The sequence below is a fragment of the Eucyclogobius newberryi genome, unplaced genomic scaffold, assembly GCF_026437365.1.
Source record: "Eucyclogobius newberryi isolate DKJ021-1_F unplaced genomic scaffold, fEucNew1.0.hap1 SCAF_8, whole genome shotgun sequence".
Taxonomy (NCBI): domain Eukaryota; kingdom Metazoa; phylum Chordata; class Actinopteri; order Gobiiformes; family Gobiidae; genus Eucyclogobius; species Eucyclogobius newberryi.
Window position 1 is genome coordinate 9984406 of NW_027316500.1, and position 20873 is coordinate 10005278.

Sequence of the window (20873 nt, forward strand, 5' to 3'; positions counted from 1 at the left end):
TCAAATACATATGTACACATGAGTATTCAAATACATATGTACACATGAGTATTCAAATACATATGTACACATGAGTATTCAAATACATATGTACACATGAGTATTCAAATACATATGTACACATGAGTATTCAAATACACAAGTACACATGAGTATTCAAATACATATGTACACATGAGTATTCAAATACATATGTACACATGAGTATTCAAATACATATGTACACATGAGTATTCAAATACATATGTACACATGAGTATTCAAATACATATGTACACATGAGTATTCAAATACATATGTACACATGAGTATTCAAATACACAAGTACACATGAGTATTCAAATACACATGTACACATGAGTATTCAAATACATATGTACACATGAGTATTCAAATACACAAGTACACATGAGTACTCAAATACACAAGTACACATGAGTACTCAAATACACAAGTACACATGAGTACTCAAATACACAAGTACACATGAGTACTCAAATACACAAGTACACATGAGTACTCAAATACACAAGTACACATGAGTACTCAAATACACAAGTACAAGGGGCGCGGGGCCTTTACTGTCGGAGCCCCAGTGATGTCAAAGCGGATGTAAAAACGCAGAGGGAAAACCTGATGATCTTCTGCAGCTGCAGGAGAAACAGGACCAAACAAAAGCAGGAGCAACACGCGTGGATTTGCCTCGAAACAGCGGCGCGTCTCGGTGCGTTCACGGCCGCCTCGTGCCGCGCGTTAACGCCACTGCCGCGCGTCCGTCCGTCCGCGGCGCCGCTCCTTCTTGCCCCACAGCCCCGCGCGTCCTGCTCGTCACGCAGAGGTCCCCCCCCCGCCGCCGCCGCCGTGCGTAACATCTCGTGGAGCTCGACCACAAACCTCCAGCCTCGCTCCAGCCTCGCGCCCATCGCTCCTCGTTCGGATACAACAACAACAAAACGGGGGGATAAAAAACACACAACCGCCACGACGCGCACCTTGAGGCGAGCCGCTCCCGCGCGCCCCGCACCGACCCACCCGCGGCACCCCGTCCCGCGCTGCTCGTCCGGCCCCCGACCAGAAAGAACCAGGCCGGGATTTCCTCTGGCTGTTTCAAGATTTGACAGATCCGGATCGGCCCGTGCGTGTGCGTGTGCGTGTGCGTGACTGTGCGTGTGCGTGACTGTGCGTGTGTGCGTGTGTTTTGTGTGTGTGTTGGGTGGAGTCAACCCGGAATCCTCCAAATTGGATAAGCGTTGGCACATTTCAGGTAGGTCCGCGTCCCCTCCGGCCCATCTCCGCGCGAGCCACCGGCGCGTTTCATACCGGGATCCCCTCGCTTCGCTCGCGGTGTTGCGGGACGCGCCTCGGCCGTTCGCGGGGGGGAGAGAGAGCTGGGCCGCATCTTGCACGGTGCGTGTCCGCGGATCCCTCCATTTTTGTCCCCCACACACACATCTCCCAAAATCATGCGCGTTTTGACGGATCCGCACCGCTGCCCCGCGTGTTGTGACAAAAGCCGTGTCGGGGGCCGCGCGCGTTTTTTTTTTTTTTTTTTTGGGGGGGTGGTGGACTGCGGGGGCCCGTGCGTTGCGTTGCGGACGAGGGGAAGATGATGGAGGGGGAAACCCGAATGGGAAAAAAGGGCCTGGTGCTCAAGAGAGGGTGTGATTAGAGCCGTCAATTGCCGTTGGAGCGACGCGGGACGGGGATTTTTTCAGCGTCAAATCCTCCGCGCGCAACATATGTCTCCTAATGTCTCCTAATGTCTCATAATGTCTCATAATGTCTCCGAATTGCATTTTTTTTAGCCTCGGAGCGTTTTAGTTGGGATTAAATAAATAAACAATTGGATGCGATTGATCCGACAGCAGCACCAGCTCTGCGCGCGCGTGTGCGGATCAGAAGGCGCGCGGCGGTGGTCAGGTGTGTGTGTCCCCCCCCCCCCCCCCCCCCCCCCCCCCCCCGCCCCGCGCGCGCGCCGCTGAGGATATTGACGGATGGAGCCTTCAAGTAAAATCTGGGACGTTTGTGATTTTCGGGGGGTCATGAGGGGCCCCGGAATGAGAGCAGCTTCTTTTAGTGCGAGATGCTGTGGCGGCCGCAGCGGAGGGAGATCCAGCTGCTCATTGGCTGAGGAAAGTTATGTTTAGGTTATATTGTGTGCGTTTTGGGTCAGAACGTGGGTCAAATGTGCTTAATGTTACCATATGTGGATGTAAGGTGTGTTTTATGTGGATGTAGGGTGTGTTTTATGTGGATATGGGGTGTGTTTTATGTGGGTTGTAGGGTGTGTTTTATGTGGATATGGGGTGTGTTTTATGTGGATATGGGGTGTGTTTTATGTGGATATGGGGTGTGTTTTATGTGGATGTAGGGTGTGTTTTATGTGGGTTGTAGGGTGTGTTTTATGTGGATATGGGGTGTGTTTTATGTGGATATGGGGTGTGTTTCATGTGGGTTGTAGGGTGTGTTTTATGTGGATATGGGGTGTGTTTTATGTGGGTTGTAGGGTGTGTTTCATGTGGGTTGTAGGGTGTGTTTTATGTGGGTTGTAGGGTGTGTTTTATGTGGGTTGTAGGGTGTGTTTCATGTGGGTTGTAGGGTGTGTTTTATGTGGGTTGTAGGGTGTGTTTTATGTGGATGTAGGGTGTGTTTCATGTGGGTTGTAGGGTGTGTTTTATGTGGATGTAGGGTGTGTTTTATGTGGATGTAGGGTGTGTTTTATGCGGGTTGTAGGGTGTGTTTTATGTGGATGTAGGGTGTGTTTTATGTGGGTTGTAGGGTGTGTTTTATGTGGATGTAGGGTGTGTTTTATGTGGATGTAGGGTGTGTTTTATGCGGGTTGTAGGGTGTGTTTTATGTGGATGTAGGGTGTGTTTTATGTGGGTTGTAGGGTGTGTTTTATGTGGATGTAGGGTGTGTTTTATGTGGATGTAGGGTGTGTTTTATGTGGATGTAGGGTGTGTTTTATGTGGATGTAGGGTGTGTTTTATGTGGATGTAGGGTGTGTTTTATGTGGATGTAGGGTGTGTTTTATGTGGATGTAGGGTGTGTTTCATGTGGGTTGTAGGGTGTGTTTTATGTGGATGTAGGGTGTGTTTTATGTGGATGTAGGGTGTGTTTTATGCGGGTTGTAGGGTGTGTTTTATGTGGATGTAGGGTGTGTTTTATGTGGGTTGTAGGGTGTGTTTTATGTGGATGTAGGGTGTGTTTTATGTGGATGTAGGGTGTGTTTTATGTGGATGTAGGGTGTGTTTTATGTGGATGTAGGGTGTGTTTCATGTGGGTTGTAGGGTGTGTTTTATGTGGATGTAGGGTGTGTTTTATGTGGATGTAGGGTGTGTTTTATGTGGATGTAGGGTGTGTTTTATGCGGGTTGTAGGGTGTGTTTTATGTGGATGTAGGGTGTGTTTCATGTGGGTTGTAGGGTGTGTTTTATGTGGATGTAGGGTGTGTTTTATGTGGATGTAGGGTGTGTTTTATGTGGGTTGTAGGGTGTGTTTTATGTGGATGTAGGGTGTGTTTTATGTGGATGTAGGGTGTGTTTTATGTGGATGTAGGGTGTGTTTTATGTGGATGTAGGGTGTGTTTTATGTGGATGTAGGGTGTGTTTTATGTGGATGTAGGGTGTGTTTTATGCGGGTTGTAGGGTGTGTTTTATGTGGATGTAGGGTGTGTTTTATGTGGGTTGTAGGGTGTGTTTTATGTGGATGTAGGGTGTGTTTTATGTGGATGTAGGGTGTGTTTTATGTGGATGTAGGGTGTGTTTTATGTGGATGTAGGGTGTGTTTCATGTGGGTTGTAGGGTGTGTTTTATGTGGGTTGTAGGGTGTGTTTTATGTGGATGTAGGGTGTGTTTTATGTGGATGTAGGGTGTGTTTTATGTGGATGTAGGGTGTGTTTTATGTGGGTTGTAGGGTGTGTTTTATGTGGATGTAGGGTGTGTTTTATGTGGATATGGGGTGTGTTTTATGTGGGTTGTAGGGTGTGTTTTATGTGGGTTGTAGGGTGTGTTTTATGTGGATGTAGGGTGTGTTTTATGTGGATGTAGGGTGTGTTTTATGTGGATGTAGGGTGTGTTTTATGTGGGTTGTAGGGTGGGTGTGTTTTATGTGGATGTAGGGTGTGTTTTATGTGGGATGTAGGGTGTGTTTTATGTGGATGTAGGGTGTGTTTTATGTGGGTTGTAGGGTGTGTTTTATGTGGATGTAGGGTGTGTTTTATGTGGATGTAGGGTGTGTTTTATGTGGATGTAGGGTGTGTTTTATGTGGATGTAGGGTGTGTTTTATGTGGATGTAGGGTGTGTTTTATGTGGATGTAGGGTGTGTTTCATGTGGGTTGTAGGGTGTGTTTTATGTGGATGTAGGGTGTGTTTTATGTGGGATGTAGGGGGTGTTTTATGTGGATGTAGGGTGTGTTTTATGTGGATGTAGGGTGTGTTTTATGTGGGTTGTAGGGTGTGTTTTATGTGGATGTAGGGTGTGTTTTATGTGGATGTAGGGTGTGTTTTATGTGGATGTAGGGTGTGTTTTATGTGGGTTGTAGGGTGTGTTTTATGTGGATGTAGGGTGTGTTTTATGTGGGATGTAGGGTGTGTTTTATGTGGGTTGTAGGGTGTGTTTTATGTGGATGTAGGGTGTGTTTTATGTGGGTTGCAGGGTGTGTTTTATGTGGGTTGTAGGGTGTGTTTTATGTGGATGTAGGGTGTGTTTTATGTGGGATGTAGGGTGTGTTTTATGTGGATGTAGGGTGTGTTTTATGTGGATGTAGGGTGTGTTTTATGTGGATGTAGGGTGTGTTTTATGTGGATGTAGGGTTTGTTTCATGTGGGTTGTAGGGTGTGTTTTATGTGGATGTAGGGTGTGTTTTATGTGGATGTAGGGTGTGTTTTATGTGGGTTGTAGGGTGTGTTTTATGTGGATGTAGGGTGTGTTTTATGTGGATGTAGGGTGTGTTTTATGTGGATGTAGGGTGTGTTTTATGTGGATGTAGGGTGTGTTTTATGTGGGTTGTAGGGTGTGTTTTATGTGGATGTAGGGTGTGTTTTATGTGGGATGTAGGGTGTGTTTTATGTGGGTTGTAGCGTGTGTTTTATGTGGATGTAGGGTGTGTTTTATGTGGGTTGCAGGGTGTGTTTTATGTGGATGTAGGGTGTGTTTTATGTGGGTTGCAGGGTGTGTTTTATGTGGGTTGTAGGGTGTGTTTTATGTGGATGTAGGGTGTGTTTTATGTGGATGTAGGGTGTGTTTTATGTGGATGTAGGGTGTGTTTTATGTGGATGTAGGGTGTGTTTCATGTGGGTTGTAGGGTGTGTTTTATGTGGATGTAGGGTGTGTTTTATGTGGATGTAGGGTGTGTTTTATGTGGATGTAGGGTGTGTTTTATGTGGATGTAGGGTGTGTTTCATGTGGGTTGTAGGGTGTGTTTCATGTGGGTTGTAGGGTGTGTTTTATGTGGGTTGTAGGGTGTGTTTTATGTGGGTGTAGGGTGTGTTTTATGTGGGTTGTAGGGTGTGTTTTATGTGGGTTGTAGGGTGTGTTTTATGTGGGATGTAGGGTGTGTTTTATGTGGGTTGTAGGGTGTGTTTTATGTGGGTTGTAGGGTGTGTTTTATGTGGGATGTAGGGTGTGTTTTATGTGGGATGTAGGGTGTGTTTTATGTGGGATGTAGGGTGTGTTTTATGTGGATGTAGGGTGTGTTTTATGTGGGTTGTAGGGTGTGTTTTATGTGGATGTAGGGTGTGTTTCATGTGGGTTGTAGGGTGTGTTTTATGTGGATGTAGGGTGTGTTTTATGTGGGTTGTAGGGTGTGTTTTATGTGGGTTGTAGGGTGTGTTTTATGTGGGTTGTAGGGTGTGTTTTATGTGGATGTAGGGTGTGTTTTATATGGATGTAGGGTGTGTTTCATGTGGGTTGTAGGGTGTGTTTCATGTGGGATGTAGGGTGTGTTTTATGTGGGATGTAGGGTGTGTTTTATGTGGGTTGTAGGGTGTGTTTTATGTGGATGTAGGGTGTGTTTCATGTGGGTTGTAGGGTGTGTTTTATGTGGGTTGTAGGGTGTGTTTTATGTGGATGTAGGGTGTGTTTTATGTGGGTTGTAGGGTGTGTTTTATGTGGATGTAGGGTGTGTTTTATGTGGATGTAGGGTGTGTTTCATGTGGGTTGTAGGGTGTGTTTCATGTGGGTTGTAGGGTGTGTTTTATGTGGGTTGTAGGGTGTGTTTCATGTGGGTTGTAGGGTGTGTTTTATGTGGGTTGTAGGGTGTGTTTTATGTGGGTTGCAGGGTGTGTTTTATGTGGATGTAGGGTGTGTTTCATGTGGGTTGTAGGGTGTGTTTTATGTGGATGTAGGGTGTGTTTTATGTGGGTTGTAGGGTGTGTTTTATGTGGATGTAGGGTGTGTTTTATGTGGATGTAGGGTGTGTTTTATGTGGGTTGTAGGGTGTGTTTTATGTGGATGTAGGGTGTGTTTCATGTGGGTTGTAGGGTGTGTTTCATGTGGGTTGTAGGGTGTGTTTTATGTGGATGTAGGGTGTGTTTTATGTGGGTTGTAGGGTGTGTTTTATGTGGGTTGTAGGGTGTGTTTTATGTGGGATGTAGGGTGTGTTTCATGTGGGTTGTAGGGTGTGTTTTATGTGGGTTGTAGGGTGTGTTTTATGTGGATGTAGGGTGTGTTTTATGTGGGTTGTAGGGTGTGTTTTATGTGGGATATAGGGTGTGTTTTATGTGGGTTGTAGGGTGTGTTTTATGTGGGTTGTAGGGTGTGTTTTATGTGGATGTAGGGTGTGTTTTATGTGGGTTGTAGGGTGTGTTTTATGTGGGATATAGGGTGTGTTTTATGTGGGTTGTAGGGTGTGTTTTATGTGGGTTGTAGGGTGTGTTTTATGTGGATGTAGGGTGTGTTTTATGTGGGATGTAGGGTGTGTTTTATGTGGGATGTAGGGTGTGTTTTATGTGGGTTGTAGGGTGTGTTTTATGTGGATGTAGGGTGTGTTTTATGTGGGTTGTAGGGTGTGTTTTATGTGGGATATAGGGTGTGTTTTATGTGGGTTGTAGGGTGTGTTTTATGTGGGTTGTAGGGTGTGTTTTATGTGGATGTAGGGTGTGTTTTATGTGGGATGTAGGGTGTGTTTTATGTGGGATGTAGGGTGTGTTTTATGTGGATGTAGGGTGTGTTTTATGTGGGTTGTAGGGTGTGTCTTATGTGGGTTGTAGGCCTGTTGGTGTGAAGGAGCAAGTGGTTTCTGTGGCTGTTCTGTAGCAACATATGCTCAGGAGTAGGTTATGTATCAAGCGTTGTGTGTGCTAAATATCTCACATATTATATTACCTATAGATGATGTTGTTGTTGTTGTTGTTGTTTTTGAATGGCATGGCTAACATTTGGTGAATTAGTCAGTTTAAATAAGCTTTAATGACTGCCTTACACTAATGCTTAGGTTAGATCATTGTCCTGCACTTTGCCCTTAACCTGCATCTTTAGACTTTGCCCTTTCTTTATTAGTTAGATCTATATAATGTAATTTCTTACCTTTTGGCCGTGCAAAGTGCCCCAGTTGTGTTAGATTAAGTGTTATGTTGCGTACTGGACATCAAAATGAGCCATATGTCTGATCGTGGTGGTTCTCATTTTGAGGTTTGGATGTCATGTAAAGCAGATAATAATCAGATGTTTGGTGAGCGTGTAAACGTAGCCACTGGTTTGGGACGAGTTTCGGTCCTAATGTGGATTTGGTTTGGTCTTGTTCAGTTCTGGTCCGATCCAGGTTTAGTTCTGTGCCAGTTTTGATTTGATTGTGTTGATTGTGCGAGTGTGAAGATGAGTAGGCCTATGGTGAGTCCACTCTGTCTTCCTATTGGACTGTATATAACTACCGTTTTTAGGGATCGAACGTCCAAAAACTTCTCGTTACTGGCCACATGTGCAACCGATAAAGCCGCTGGGTCATTGATGTTTGGAGTAATCAGATTATAGTCACGTAAACAGCTACATCCGGTGCGAGTAGTCTGATTTCTCTCTGATCGTTCACATCTGGACCGGCTTTGGCGAGGGAAACTGTGCAAAAACTAAAGTGGTAAAGATATGAATGAAAAATGATCATGCTGAAGATTGAAAGAGTCATTTTAAAATGCATTGTAGTTTGTCTTCCAGATGCAGCAGTTACTCTAAAAAACACACAAATTAACTGCCACATGTCATCATTTGCTTCTGGTTATCAGATTACTTACTGCGCATGAACAGACAGCAATAATCAGATCCAATTATTGTGTTATCTGCTCTGCTTTCTGGCCATGTTAAAGTACCCATCCGTCTACAGTTAAACACATTTATCGTTAGCATTTATCGCGTTGCAAATCTTTTAAACGCTCTGTAAATTCAGAATTCTGCATTTTAAACTCTCCATTGGCTTAACATTAGGCTGACTGAACGTACTTTTGAGTTTTATTGATTTATTTTGAGTTCGAAACCGCCTCGATTCACAGGAAATGTCTGTAAAGCCGATTCTGAATCCACAATCAAAATATGCTTAATGTCGTCACCGTATATGTTTCAGTTTTCTCCTCCTTCCTCCATTACGTCGTCCCCTGAAGCGCCATAAGATTTCCTGCCCTCCACGTGCCCTATAGTCCCCATTATCCAGCTGTACTTAGGCTTTTCCCCACGTGCCATTGATACTATTGCCCTTTTCTGACTGCTAAGTGACTACCCCAGTCTGCCCCTTGATAATAAATAGGTCATAGTTGACGGTTGAACATATTTCTCAGTCATAATAGGTCTTTCTAAAGCCATAGTGCCGGCTCTGAGGGAGGCTGCGGCGATGCCTTCAGGGACCTGGTCTTTTCAGGACAAAATGCTGTCGTTTCCGCCGACTCTAAAGGCTCCTGTTGTGTGTCTTTGTGCAGGACTGAGACATGAAGGACAGCATCGCCAACAACAGCACGGCCAGCATCTCCCAAGCTCGGAAAGCCGTGGAGCAGCTCAAGATGGAAGCCTGCATGGATAGGATAAAGGTAACGTCCTGTTTTGATGTTGCTTTAGAGGTGATTTTATCAGGGTGGAGGGTTTGCGTTTTACTTTTTTGGTTGTGCAGCTGCGCAAGTGGAAATAATGCAACATCTTACATAAGTTTGGGTGATGTGAGGGGATGCTGGCGGCCTAAACTGGGTAATTTTAATAAATAAATTGAATAAAAAACACAATTTATGTCTTGTTGCCACCATGGGCTGAATATCGTTCCCACAGCGTTAGTAAAAAGTCATATTTATCCATTATTTAAAGCGAGACAAAGCATGTGAATAGGAATAATCTTACATTTTAAGATATCAATTTGAAACTTCTTGTGTAGCTTACTAAAATAAGCATAAGACAGTTTTGAATTTTGTGTTTTAAATATAAATAAGGCCAACATTGCACACATTTGGGACATAAAAATAAAAAAAATGGACAGACCAGGTTTAAATTTCTTACTTTATTATGTGTTATATTATATACAAAATAAAATGTACAGAGGGGATTTTGAATATCTTATTATATCAATTGGATATTTCTAAATAGTAAAACATCTTTAGGTGGAGTTTGGACAATGTTGTTTCCAGGTGGAATCTTGAAAGAGCAAACTGATCAAAAGTGAGGAAAAAATATTTAAATGCATCTAAATCTAGCATGAATACAACAGAGATATTTGAAGTAAAGTACTAATAACTACACCTGAATAACGCTTGTGTTCATCATGATTTAAGCCTTTGTTCATTCTTAACTAAGACTTATTAAAGTGCAGTTATTGCCGAGCGTCATCCATCACAATTAGATCATTAAACTGCAAATATCTTCCCCTCTTTAAACGTTTTGTGCAGTCAATGATCCAAACCAAACGTGTTGTTGTTGAGTCTGACATCTCTCCTGGGATTCAAATCACACGCATCACATGACTTCAGCCAGTTGCGACGCTCTGCACACTTTGGCTTCAGCACAGTTTAAGGCAGCGTTGACTTGGAGGCTTCGTTTGCTTCGTTTGAGGACGGATTGAATCAGAAATAGTCAATAGTGGAAAGCTCATGTCAGACGTTTAGGAGTCAAAGTCTGTGAGATCTGATTGAGATGTTTCGGAGAAGTAAACCAAACGTATGCATGTAGTTTAAAATGACATGAAGTTAGTTTGAGCGGAGATATTTACTGTAGAGTAGGGCTGCACGATAATGGGAAAAGAAAGAAAAATACATGCAATTTCTGTGATTTATATTGTAATTGAGACCAGATTTGCACAATGATGTATTCAAATTAGGTTTCTGTTCAAAGTGAGCAGTAATATTCAAGAAAAGACTGAATAATGACCTGCTAATCCAACCCTAAACTTACAAATCCCCATAAATAGACATGATTGTAGTAGACATGTTATAAACTAAAACATTACAGGCTCTGCGACTTGGTGACTGTGACAATTCAAGTAGCAATTTTGATCTGATTGCAATATAATGTTCAAATCTATTAATATTCTAAAATAAAAGATGGATTGTTTGCTTGATTGTAGTGGTATAACAGTCTGACCGGCCTGTGCTTTGCCTGCACTGTGAGATCTGCAGTGAAGATTCATTCCGTCAACCATTTTAAACTGTTAAGCACCAATTTCTCCTGTTTCCCCATAAATAAATAGTTGCTTTGTGCTGTAAGATATGTAGTCAGGGCCCCAGACTTTTCTCCCAGCGTTCATATGAGTGTGATGGATTAACCAATCAGAGAAACATTACATTTGTTTGCGTCAAAACAAACAAATACGGCTTCTTGTGAGGAAAAGTGGACTGGAAAACGTTACAAACTTCAGCAGAATCGTCATCAATCATCATCATTCGTTCATGAAGCCGTCACTGACATAAACAAACCCGATTGCTCGTCTCTGTCTGAGTTTGGCCTGAGACGCGGTGGACGAGGGCGTCGGCCCGAGAGAGCGTTTGTGCAGCGTCCTCGGCCTCATCCGCCCGCCATCTTGTCCGACGTGCTTCTCCCGACAGGCTTGACCTCCACCGCAGACACTGACCCCACACTCACCCCGCCTCCGCCCGCCTCCGCCCGCCCCACACGCCCTCACGCCGTCTTCTGCTGTCACACCGAGTCCGCACAGTGTCAACAGTGTCACGCAACGGGACGTCCCGCTGCCCTGAGTCAGAGACCGCGGTCCACTGCTGCTGACGCGGGCTTTTGTCAGGAGGATTTAGCATTTTTGTTAACCCAGCAAAAGACGTTATTTTATTCTATTTTGCTGAGTCGAGATAAACTACTAATGACTCTCACTTCCACAGTGTTTCCCAACCAGTGGCACGTCGTGAAGAACGTTTTATAGCATGATTTGGATGTAAATAAAGAACAGAAATAGCAAAAATAGAAATATGTGACTATGGAACTCAGAATATGAGGTTTACGAGACAAAAAAGGTCAAGTTGGGGCTGCAAGGATCATTCTTAACAATAATAACTAGTTGAAAATATTCACCAATAAAAAACATGTCATTTTATTGGGCTAAAATCTGTTTACACAAAACTAGATGAACCAATGGGACGTTCTGAAGCAAAATGTGAAGAATACATTTAGTTTCCGACACAAATCAAGCTACTTTTGACATCATCTTAGTTCTTCGGCCCTGGAAGACCCCCGCATCGTCATGCCGATGACACCAAACATAGTTATTCATCTGACCTCATGATCCTCTGCAGTTGAACAGTTTGTATTAGAGTTATTCAGTCAGAAATGTAGTGAAAGTGAACATATTGGTGATCATATTATCACCAATCTGCTATATTAATAACCGCTCTTAACACGTTCTGCTACGACTCCTACAGCCACTAAACTACTCACTAAACCATTAGAACATCCATTGCATTCGTCTTTTGTGGATTTCTTGTCACTGGTTTTGATCCTCATCCATAATCTAATGAGTGAGGACATATTCACTGTCCCAAACGTTGCCATAATCCACTTTCCTGTCACGATAATTCAGCTCCTTGTTGCATCGTCGCCGGGTTCATCTCTGGCCGTCGCAGTTACGGTCAGCGGCCTTCTGCTCCTCTCGTGTTTCCAAACAGCATTATGTTGCTAATTTTAACTCCGGCGCTCGCTCTGATAATGGAGGTGAGCCGTTACATTACGGCGCTCCACCTTTGGCCCGACAGTCAGTTAACTGTGTCATTATCAAACCGCACTGGTTACATATTGACTTTAGGCCGATCCGGACTCTTTTTTATGGCAGTTTTAGCGAGCGTGTGTAAATATAGGCACGCAATAACGCTCTGAATTTAAATATACCAGCCAGCACTCGGGCTCTGATGGTAACGCGTGATCTGACTTAATTAAATGTGTTTAAATCGGCCTTATTTAACTTTTCCCGCTCTAATAGTTTGTTAAAATCCAACAATAGCATTATCTAGTTTCAGATGAGACCATTTAAATATAGAAGATACATTTTATTACTAGAGCAACCCAATATAGTTTCCATAAATGCTCCTTGGATTACCCGACTTTTTCTTGTTAATGAGTAAATTATGTTTTTAGACTATATCATAAAACAGACCTTTGTGTCGGAATCAGATGTCATTTTAAATCTTTATGCGTCGCAAACGTGCATCTACGAACCTCTAAGCCTTCTAAAGCTGTGCATGTGATGGAAAGTTCGTGCATGTGATTATTAACGATTTGACCAAAAGCTTCGTGAAAGAGAACCAGGAACAAGTTACATTTAAACATCATTCCACCTTTAACAGAATTTGAAAATCTTCTCGAATTGAATGTGATTTTTGACATTTAAATCATTGTTCAACCGAAATCAAACCAATCAACCAATACATCAACATTAATCCAACTAAATATGACTTTTCATGGCGGTTGCAGCCGTCCATTTGTCTTCTCACAGTGAACATGATGAAGTAATGTATTAAGTAATGTACTAAGTAAAGTAAGTATTTAAGTCCCTGTTTGTTATTTACGCCGGACACTCAGTAATAAAGGCTTTGGCACGTCGTCGGAGCGGTCAAGTTTGACTGCTGGAGACGTATTTGACCAGCGCGGTGCATTATCGCTCGTAAATCGCTCCAGACCACTGCGGTGTCCGGGGGAAACTGTCTCTCCCTTTGGGTTCCCAACCAACCAACGCAAAAGTCAGATCGTTAAACAGATAAATGACTTTTTTTTGAAGGTTTAGGCCGCGTTGCCCAAGTGTCCGACCCGTGATCGTTCTTAAACAGTCGTCCGTCTGCCTCCGAGCCGCATGATGTCAATAAAAGGCGCCATTACAGGAGATAAATAATGAATAAACATGAAGTGCATTAGCTAATGAGTTATGTGGCGATTGTTTCAAAGTGCATTTTAAGTCCACCGCGAGTTCAACACGCATCCGTCCACAGAAGAAGAAGCTGGACGCTCTCGTAGTAACGTGAGAGCTCGGGTCGAAAACAGCAGTAAACATTTAGGCGGTGCTTCATTTTGGAAAACATTGACTTAATCTCCCGGGTCATTTATTCTAAAAGGCAGAGGAGAAAGTAAACACGTCCGGGTCAAATGCCGATAGCAATTGTAACGTTGAAACACACAACGTTTGTACGATTTGTGCGTTTTTTGTGTTTTGGTTCAAGATGGAAACAGACTTAGCTTCTCACTTTGGGTTGCCAGATTCTGTAACTGAATCCAGCTTCTAAACGACCTTAAAAGACTCGTCACGAATCATTCTGGAGGATTCCGATCTGAACACGAGCCCTGGCCTGTCCATAATCGTAGAGAGCGCTGACCCTATGATAGAGCGCTGACCCGATAATAGAGCGCTGACCTTCGCAGGTTCACGTGTGACTGTAGGCCACGCCGTTGCCCCATCTGGCACAATTTCTCAAGTCGCTATAGTAACCATGCTGGGCACAAACCACATTTTTGAGATTCGTTTGATCTCGTTTACTGTTGGAATATGAACAGTTTTACTAATAAACGGCATAAAAAGCCCGTAAAAGTTATGTGTTTGAACTTAACTCTGATTATCATGTGCAAAGATTGTGTTTATCTTTCTTTCTTTCTTTTTTCTCCTCATCTCTTTCAAGGAGTAAATCTCTCTGAAATAGTCAAACTTTTTATTGAGCACTAATTGGGGTTCTACAATGGACAAAAACACAATCTAGACAAGTTTAAAATAGTTAAAGTACAAAAGAAAAAAGGGTCAAATCGGGCAAACTGCACACTCTTACTGTTAAAGATATTATTTGAGAGTTATTAATCTAAGTAAAGTAAAGGGTTGGTTTGTGTAATGCAAGGTTAATAATCACGTCACGCTCCAGATGACAGGAAGTGACATCACACTTGTTGTTTATGCATAATTCACACAAAATAAACAACTTTTTTGACATTCTAAACATCAATTCAACTAAATAAAGATGTGTTTTATGTGCGACATTAGATGGGTTTTGGCCCAGTGTTTGGTGGGTAATTTCCTCGTGTGATCAATTATAAACAGGAAGTGAAATCACAAACCTAAAAAAGCTATTCTGGGATAACATTTTATACATTTTAGCCAAATTCAAAGGTGCATTTTAGTTCAACGAGTGGTCCCACCTCTCAGAGGCACTTCAACACTGGTGCAGGAGGTGTGATCCCTGCTTCAACTAAACTGCTGTCGTATCCATGAGCAAGACACTTCACCTATTAGGATTTCTTCTGTGTGAGTGAGACTGTGTCATAAATATCCGTCCGTGACATTGTCGATCAGCAAATGTGGCCTCAGTTTGGTTCTCTCTGTCTTTTCCAATCGTTCAAAGACATGCAGGTGTTCGATGACCCGGTGGAGCCAAATTGAATCCAATAAACGCTTGTTTGAATGAATGATTGTTGTTTTCTCTCTGTGTCTGTCGCTCCTGGTCACTGCTGTAACCACTCCCACAGTTGCAGGGTTGGGTCAAATGGGCTCCACAAAGACAAATATCACATGTTGTTAAAGAAAAGGCTGGATACGTAGCACATTAATTGTTAAAATCCCTACATTCTGTTCAGACTATAGCTCTGTTGTACGAAAAGGCTGCATTTTGTCCTATTTAGGTCATTTTTGTCAGTGTAGGAACGTGTTCAAAGGAGTTAGTTTTTCTCTTTTCCAATTATAGTCTCAGATCAATTTACTTTCAATGTTCATCCTGCGTGAAGCTGTCCAAACCCAGGATAAATGTAGAGGGTTTGGCCAGTAAGAGCGTCTGAAGTACAGATAAATGAACAATAAAATAAAGAAACAGTTGAAATATCCAAATTTCCAAATAGTCTCCAATTGTCCAAAAGTTTCCAGATGAAACAAAGACACAAAGAAAGGAAAATGTGAAGTTTAAACATGAATCCGTCACGAACAAATAACTAAAACATGATGTTGTGCTGTGTGTGATGTGTCTTCCTCACAGATCTTTTAGGAGAGAGAAAGTAGATCCGCGCAGCAGCATCAAAGTGACAGCTCATTTCCAAAACAGAGATGCGTTTTTGAAACCAATTATGTTTGCTTTTATCGTTTACACACGCGCGCATCCACAGAAAGAGGTCCATGTTGTATTTAGAATCAGAAAAGTAAGCTAGAGTCAGGCGTGGATTAAGGCGGGCGCGGCGATGCTGATTTACGGAGGTTAAACTGTGTAACTCTGCAGGTCGCTCCGTCCAATCACGTCGAGTGTGGGGGGACGCTAGTCACCTTGGCAAAAAGAAAAAGAAGAAAGAATTATTCAAACTGCTGCTTTAGATGTAATTTCAAGTTGAATTTAGTAGATAAAGGTCATCATTTTCTTGTAAAAAAGGTACGTTGTTGTATTTGGGTTCATGGCAGAAGAGTTTCGCTTATAATAAATGTACTTAGTTGTTCAAAAGGTGTAAATGTTGGTTCTTGATAGGTTAAAGGTGCACTATTCAACATTTCTGCTTGTCTCCATGGAGGTTATGGCTTTAGCTGAAATGTTCCACGACATAAATAAAGTGTCTGAAGCAATCCATTCATTTCAATGTAGAAGAGCTGTTCTGTCACCCGCCGTTCAACAACTACAAGCGCAAACGCCGACTTAAGTATACGTATGGTGCCAAACACAGACACAAACATAGAAGAATAAAGTGGTCGAACGGGCCGGATTTGTCTAGTTATACAAGAATGCTAACGTTAGCTGCGGGCTGAATGCTACCGCGATGCTAGCGCCGCCTGCTGCATTCTTACAACTGCAGAGCAATCAGTTTATTTTTCTGTGGTAACGCCATGTGAACAACCAATCAGTTGTGCTTAAAATACAGATAATTTGCCCGGAAACGTTTTAGACGAGTTAAAAAGTTGCATTTTCCCCACACCAGACCACGCCCCCTGATGTTACGTGTTGCCAAATGAAAAAAACAAAGTAAAACATAGAAACATGCAAATAAATATAAATCAATATATAAATAAAAAAATATAAAAAAATGATAAAAAATATTACAAATTAATATAAATTCATATACATTTAAAAAATTCAAGTAGAGCATAAAATGAGAAAATAAGGGGATGGCATCCAAAGAAAAGATGGGTTGAAGCATACTAAGTCCAAAATAAAAGTCCCAGTGTTTCCCATTGTTTATTGAATTTGTCCATTTCCAATTGCGATTTTTTTCCATTGTGTGTCTGTCGGTTATGATGTCAGTCCAGTCCTTAATCGTCAGAGCAGTTTGTGTCATCAATGTTATTTTTTTGAATGGCCTTTGCTGCCGATTGAATCTTAAGGCATTAAATTAATCTATCCTGTATTTATAGAATGACGGGTGTTTTTTATTGTTAAAACACATCGAAAAACACTGTGAGCTCGACTTGCCATAAATCTAACCTGTAAGTTGGCTTTACGTAGTGCACATTTAAAGGATGATGCTTTAGAAATCGGCAAAATAGTAAAGCCAGTACCACTTTTTGCTCCCAAACACTGCAACTTTATGCATTGATCCTGGTTTTAGTCCTAGTTTTAGCCCTGGTTTTCCATCTTTAGTCCTTGTTTTGTCCAGCCATATTCCTCATCTGGTCCAATTGCTACGGACACTAGATGAAGTTAAAAGTAATTCAATAGTAGTTTGTTGTGTGGGTTTGTGGTCCTCCTCGGTTGAGCGTTTTTGGTGCTTCCTAAACTTTTTGACCTGTCGAAATGAAGCGCTGACCCGTTCTCAAAGGGAACTCTAGATTTTTCTCTCACAGATTGTTTCTCTGCGGTTTGTGGAGGTCACGGAGAGGTCACGGAGGAAAAGTGAAAGCTGTTTCAAAAGGTCTCAAATAAAAACCGCAATTCTTAAAGTTTGACATCTTTATTGCCAATAGTTGTTGACAGGAATTGTTCTAAAAGTTGCCGTGATGGTGAAGGTGGATTTTTTGAATAGATAAAGTAAAACATTCAGGTTATCGTCAGAGTTTTCATTACATTTTCATCCTTTGATATGTTATTTATTTGATGACGTCCACTACCCTGGTTTGTTGGGGCAAAATATTGGATTATAGATAATATTATGTTGTTTTGAAGATAATGTTGAATATCAAGTGTGTCATTTACGATAAAAACTCTTTCAAATTGCGGCAAAAAGTGATATTTCTGCACATTTGTAGGTAGTATTACAGTCCTTTCACATTCTTCCGATACATAAACTAATACATTGAGCTAATTTATGTATGTATTGCTAGGATTGGAAAGTAACTAATAATAATACAAATACTCACGTTACTGTAATTGAGCAGATTTAGTCGGTAATTGTACTTTTTTCAGTAGATTTCTAAACCTGTACTTATATATATGTAATTATACTCAATTGTATTTGCAATTGAGTATAATTTGAGCATGTAATGAACTTCAGTACATTTAAAATCATCATAGAACTTACTGCACAAGTCCCAATGCACAGCTGTCTGATCATGTTTTGTAAATTCAACTAAAATAACTAGTACTCTAAGTCTTATTTTCACACTTATATTACTTTTACGTCTTCTCTTTGCATGTAAAGCATCGTTGAGTGTCCAAAAAAAAAAGTCCAATTCATTATTATTTCCACTAATACATACCAAAAAATGCATAATAGAGAAGAAAAAACATATATAAGTAGCACTGGAGTATGAAATGCGGTTGCAAGTGTGAAAATATCACATAACATCACATATGAGTCGCTCCGGAGTATAAGTATATAAGTATAAATATAAGTATAAATCGCACCCCGGCCAAAACTATGAAAAAAGGTGCGACTTATTGTCCGGAAAATACGGTACCAAGATCTTGACTGGGGCGATCTGACTTTCTATAGCTTTACTAAAGAAGATCATGTTCATCTTTTTGGATTATTAGCTGGACTTGTTTGGTTCAAATTCATTACTAATTTACCCAATAATCAGAAATCTTTCAAAGTGTTGCTGATGCTGAATACATATCTATAATATACATCTTCTATAGACATCATCTCTCAGAACTCCAGAGGCTGTAAACGACGTTCAGAACAAAACGGCTTTTAAGGTGAACTCCTCCAGACTCGTTCGCCTGATGTATTCTTATGGGACAGAGATCAGATGGGCCTCTGTTGTCCGCACGGTTCCCATGACGCCTCGGTCCCAAAGACACATCTGCTCCTCTCTGCTCGCCCCGCCCTCTTCTCTGTCCTCTGTCCCATAAGCCCCTGCTCCACAACAAACCAGACGCTGTCTTCACTTTGACTTTGAAAACTGTCACATTTACATATTGTTAACGCACACATGTATAAGGACTTCATACGAGCAAGAACGTGTTTGAAATAATTGATGAAATAACCCTCAAATTAAAAGAATATTGTTGAATTTTAAATATTCCTCTATTCATTGGCACTTATATTTGTACTTGTAGGCAGTTGTGTGATGCAATAAAAAATAAAAAAAGATTAGATTGATTGCTGAAGCTGACCTTAGATATAAATATTTAGCTTACAATTATAAAACTGATTCTATGACAAGCAAAAGCAGCACAAAAGCTGAAAAGCCTGTTGTGTAAAATAAATATTGTATGTAAAATTAACTAACTTAATTGAAATAGCAAAAAAACAACAACACACAAACAAAAAATATTAACTTTAAAGAGTTTTGTGCTCAGAAAGAGAAGGAGCTTCACTGTAAAACTTAAAGCGATGACATCACATATTAAAACCACATTTCATTCTTGAAGTGAATCCTCTGATCAAACATATAAACACATACCGTATTTTCCGGACTATAAGTCGCAAATTTTTTCATAGCTTTGGCCGGGGTGCGACTTATACTTATATTTATTCTTATATACTTATACTCCAGAACGACTTATAAGTGACATTATTTGTTATTTTCTCACTTGCAACCGCATTTCATACTCCAGTGCAACTTATACATGTTTTTTTCTTCTCTATTATGCATTTTTTCGGCTGGTGCGACTTATACTCCAGAAAATACTGTAATAACGCATGACCTCTCTCTACCGCTCACAGGTGTCCAAAGCGGCGGCCGACCTGATGGCCTACTGCGACGCCCACATACGCGAGGACCCCCTGATCGTGCCCGTGCCAGCGTCGGAGAACCCCTTCAGGGAGAAGAAGTTCTTCTGCAGCATCCTCTGATGGGCCCCGTCAGTCCGGGAGGTCCCGCGGGGCTCCTCTGTCGTCACCACACCTGAAGCCACTGGCCTTTTCGGCGTTGAGATGGGTTGAACCAGGCGGACTGTGTGTTGTTGCGCGGCTCTGTCCCGGTGGCTGATGGGGTTTTTTGGGAGGGGGGGAGTCGGTTACCCAACCTGGCGACCCGTATGAGCGTACCATGTCTTGTTAAATAGGTTTGTTAATGCTTTGTATTAGAGAAGCCTTGCTCAGTGCTTAATGAGAAGATGTTTTTGTTGACTTTTTTTCTCGTGCTAGATTTTGCCTCAGGACTCACAAATTTGCCCAAATGTCTTTAAATATTGAATTCCTTTTCGTTTATCTGCGTACGATTCAAGATCTGCCCTTGAGTTAGAAAAAAAAAGGAAAATAAAGCTCTTTTATCATTGCTTATCTGCATTCAAGCCACGGAATTCTAAAGTGCTGCCGCAATATGACACTTCATAATTGATGTTTTTGGAAATTAACCTCCAAAGTTATTGATAATTAACCTTCTCACTTGAGTAAAACAAGCAGTCGGATTCAATCAGATCAATGTCATAACGTAACTGTACATCGTTGAGGAAAAGTGAACGTTGCAATTAAAAAAAACAACCTCAATTCCCCTAATTATTGATTAATACAATATATTAACCATTGTAAACGTCTCCCTTTGTCTATAAGGTTAGCCATATCAGACTGATGAGAGTTTTGCCTTTTCAAAGTTCATCCAACCACATTTTGAATCTTACTTTGGCCATTTCACACTTTCCGCACTTTTGTTTTGCAGATATATGAAAATTAATAGACTTTTCTTTTGCTTATCATTTTGTGAACAACCTTGTGATTCAAACGTATCAACTAATCTTCAGTCCCGTATGCGTCTTTGCTCAAAGGATAAAGTCATATCAGAAAATGTTGTAACATTAGGGAGAGATTGCAGATAGCTCGGCCAATATAATTATAATAAGCATTACTACTTTTGAATTTGAATTGTTTGTTTACCTATTTGATCTTACAAATGTCCCCAAAGCCACCAAACTGTGAAGAATCTGTTGATAAAGAGTAATAAACATCAACTAAACCAATACAGGTAATGGAGATGCTAAATTTACATCTAATTTACTCACTTAAAGGTGCACTGTGTAACTTTTCTGGTGGGTGGCCCGCCGTCTGCTTTTCTACTACTTTGCCTGAAAATTCCACAGTATTTTATTAAATATATCTTTCAAGCATTTTATTTAATAGCAGGTATTTATTGCTCAAAAAAAGGAGAC

The 20873-nt window shown here is 41.4% G+C and overlaps 1 protein-coding gene across 1 annotated transcript; it reads left to right on the forward strand.

Annotated features, from left to right (window-relative positions):
- The first annotated feature begins 1077 nt into the window (after window positions 1–1077).
- On the forward strand, window positions 1078–20857 carry LOC140351344 (guanine nucleotide-binding protein G(I)/G(S)/G(O) subunit gamma-4). Its single transcript, XM_072437152.1, has 3 exons — window positions 1078–1264; window positions 8901–9008; window positions 19453–20857. Exons 2-3 carry the CDS (start codon window positions 8910–8912, stop codon window positions 19579–19581), a joined length of 228 nt encoding a protein of 75 aa, XP_072293253.1. The 5' UTR covers window positions 1078–1264; window positions 8901–8909; the 3' UTR covers window positions 19582–20857.
- The last annotated feature ends 16 nt before the right edge of the window (window positions 20858–20873 follow it).

Bases quoted from the DNA above. Each gene is read 5' to 3' on its own strand.
- LOC140351344 (XM_072437152.1), top strand. From the start codon at position 8,910: ATGAAGGACAGCATCGCCAACAACAGCACGGCCAGCATCTCCCAAGCT. The intron at 9,009-19,452 runs GTAACGTCCTGT...TACCGCTCACAG, and splicing joins CCTGCATGGATAGGATAAAG to GTGTCCAAAGCGGCGGCCGA.